Source organism: Cyprinodon variegatus, unplaced genomic scaffold, assembly GCF_000732505.1.
Source record: "Cyprinodon variegatus isolate N-32 unplaced genomic scaffold, C_variegatus-1.0 Scaffold963, whole genome shotgun sequence".
NCBI lineage: Eukaryota > Metazoa > Chordata > Actinopteri > Cyprinodontiformes > Cyprinodontidae > Cyprinodon > Cyprinodon variegatus.
Window position 1 is genome coordinate 98,743 of NW_015151416.1, and position 3,396 is coordinate 102,138.

General features: G+C 48.9%; 1 protein-coding gene across 1 annotated transcript in view; it reads left to right on the forward strand.

The window, feature by feature from the left end:
* Positions 1 to 340: 340 nt before the first annotated feature.
* Positions 341 to 3,396, forward strand: part of LOC107100351 (PEX5-related protein-like) — a 24,802-nt gene continuing 21,746 nt past the window's right edge. The window contains exon 1 of the mRNA XM_015398804.1: positions 341 to 876. Coding sequence (XP_015254290.1) covers positions 862 to 876 — 15 coding nt within the window. The 5' untranslated portion in view covers positions 341 to 861. The remainder of the gene's footprint in view (positions 877 to 3,396) is intronic.

The window sequence follows — 3,396 nt, forward strand, 5'->3', positions numbered from 1 at the left end:
GATGAATATTTATCTTCAGTTTAAATGTTTTAAGTCCCCTTGAAAATCAGAACATCATCGTTGTTCGATGCTGTAGCGCACGGATTGTTTACACTGTGACCTATCTAACTAGGGAGTACCAATATGGCGGCTGGTGGCTTCACTCCAACCCTGTACTACCAACGGGCGATCAGCAATCCACCAGCAGAGGGCGCCATGTCTAAGGGTGAAGCAGCAGATCCTCATCCTGCTGCTTCATCTTCAGTTTCTTTTTGTTTTTCATATTTTCTGTCCTTTGCTGCTCCGATCGGTTCAAAGCGGCACAAACCTTTCTACTGATGGAATAACTGAGAACCAGAACCAGCATATATAAAACCTGCTGTGGATTAAAAGGTCGACTTTATTAGGTTTTATCTGGACCAGAACCTGGCAGACCCGGTACCAGAAGAAGCTGATCGGAACCAGCTGGTTAAACCCATGTTGTCCTGTATTCTGACTGGAGCCCGACAGGCTGCCCTAAGGGAGGCTTTTATTGTGAAACCCAACCGGAAGCAGCGGTCTGGCCCCTCGGCGCTGCTCGGCAGTGATCGGCCATGTTCGGCTGCTCTCGCTTTATTTTCATCTCCGCCTCCAGCTGAGCGGAGCGACAAGAAGTTCGGACACCGAGGAGCTTAGAGGGGCTGAGGAGGCGAACCGAACCCGGAACCGGATCCGAACCACTGCGGGACCAGGACACACAGAGCGGAACCGGGACTGTAACTGGACCGGAACCACAGCAGGACAGCATGATGAACGGGGGATAGAGGTTCCGGACCAGAGGTCCAGAGGTTCTGTGCATCAGAACCGGGTCCCAGCGGACCGCCGGCTGCTGCAGACAGGAACATGTACCAGGTCCAGGTGAGTCAGAACCTGAGCAGAACCCTCAGGTCCAGGGTTCTGTCATAAACCCAGGCAGGAAAGTTGCCCTGGTTCAGTTTCTGGACTGTTCACTGGGTTCTAATGAGTTCTGCAGAACTGAACCGGGTCAGAACCAGAACTGATTAGGTTCTCAGTAAATGTTCTGCTCAGGAATTCTAATTTAAACCTTTAATGATGCGGTTCTGATGGGTTCTAAGGAAATGATAATTGTTCTGGTTCTGAACTTGGGTCCAGATTTAGTAGGACAGTTTGGACCTGAAGCCACAGAACAACAGGCCAGAACCAGGCAGAACCTGATGTATTTATGCCTCAGAACCAAACCCGACCCGGTCCTCATGGACAGTGCAGACTGGGTTCTGGATCCAGCCTGTTGGACGGGTCAGGAGTTCTGATGGAGTTCTGCAGCATCACAGGAACAGCTCCATCCAAACTTAGCTGATTGATCCCAGTCTGTGAGGCGTTCAGGGAGCTGGGAATCTGCAGCTCTGTGCTCCCAGGGAACCCTCAGGTGTTCAGGTCATCCAGCCAATCAGAGAGCAGAGTCCTCTGATGTCATCCTTTGATCCTCTGAGTCAGCAGGAGATGGAAGAGGCGCTGAGGCCCGGTTCGACATCGGACCGGGTCACATGTTGGTCCGGGTGAGAGGAAGAGGAGGGAAGGAGATGAAGGACAGGACAGAGTAGAAGAAGAAAAAAGGAAATTAGAAACCAAAATGAATTAGATTCTCTGTCAGTTCTGCTGCAACCTGAGAGACAAAACTGTAGCGGATCGGTGCCGACCTTACCAGAACTTTCAGAACCTCAACCTGCAGCAGGAAGCGGGTCACCCTGAAACTTTCCCTGCTGGTTCCTGTCAGGCTGAAAACAGCCCCCTGCAGCCTGACAGACAAAGCTCAGGGCTCAGCCTCCCTCAGCCTCCTGCCAAGATGGAGGGAGGAGGTGTGATGATGGAGAGGAGGCGTCTGGATGAGCTGCAGGAACCTGCTGAGCCAGCCCAGCCCCTCTGATGAAGCTCAGACAGCAGAAGCATTCTCCTTCCTCCCTCCAGGGGTCTGTCCTGCAGCAGATGGTGTGTCCTCTGCAGGCTCCTGTAGTTACAGTCAGGGTGACCTCAGAGGGTCAGAGGGAGAGCGGAGGAGCAGCAGCTGCTGCAGGACAGAATCACTGCAGCCCTCAGGGGGCTGGTTCTGGCTCGGTTCTGCTGTCAGCCTGCAGCCATGATCGGACCTCTGATAATATCTGATACCGGACCAGAACTGGTTCAGAACTGCAGGGAATCAACAGCTAAGGGACAAAAAGGACAGAAATCAACATCATCATCCATCTCTTAATGTCAGGGATGGATGATGAATAATGTTCTGTTATCCACTGACTGGTTGGAGCAGATATTACAGGAATGAGGCTGGTCCAGTTCTCTGGCCCAGTGTTCTGGTCCAGTGTTCTGGTCCAGTGTTCTGGTCCAGTGCTCTGGTCCAGTGTTCTGGTCCAGTGTTCTGGTCCAGTGCTCTGGTCCAGTATTCTGGTCCAGTGCTCTGGTCCAGTGTTCTGGTCCAGTGTTCTGGTCCAGTATTCTGGTCCAGTGTTCTGGTCCAGTTCTCTGGTCCAGTGCTCTGGTCCAGTGCTCTGGTCCAGTGCTCTGGTCCAGTGTTCTGGTCCAGTGCTCTGGTCCAGTTGTCTGAGCCAGTGTTTTGATTGATTGATTGATTGATTGATTGATTGATTGATTGATTGATTGATTGATTGACTTAATTGATCTCACAGTGGAGAAATTTCGTAACTCGTACCATCAGCTCAGATAGTCATACAGAGAGGAAGGTGCCAAAGAAAGAAAAGGTGCAGAGGATATTTACAGTTTATACAGTTCATCCCTATAAGACAGCTTATTGATTTATTTATCTATTTTTTTTCATAGCCGCATTATTATACAGGGTTATTATTATTATACAGGGTAATTATTATTATACAGGGTTATTATTATTATACAGGGTTATTATTATTATACAGGGTTATTGCAAAGGGTGTTTACTTGGGTATATATGTTTAGATTATACTTAGCATTTGCATTTATTGCGGTTGTAGCGTCTCACTGTAGAATCTGGTAGCAGCAGGATGAATGACCTGCAGTAGCTCCTCTATCCTAACAGGCTGTAAAAGTCTCTGACTAAAGGAGCAGCTCAGCTCCTCTCAGTCTGCTGCAGAGGGTGGAAGGTGGCGTCCATGATGGATGGAAGCCTGAGAAGCACCGTCCTCTCAGCCACTGAGACCAGATATACTATCATTAGAACCCGCATTACTGCAGTACTATAGTATCTGTACTAGTATCTATAGTACCCATGTTACTGCAGTACTATAGTAGCTGTACTATCTATAGTACCCACATTACTGCAATACTATAGTAGCTGTACTGTCTATAGTACCCACATTACTGCAATACTATAGTAGCTGTACTATCTATAGTACCCACATTACTGCAATACTATAGTAGCTGTACTATCTATAG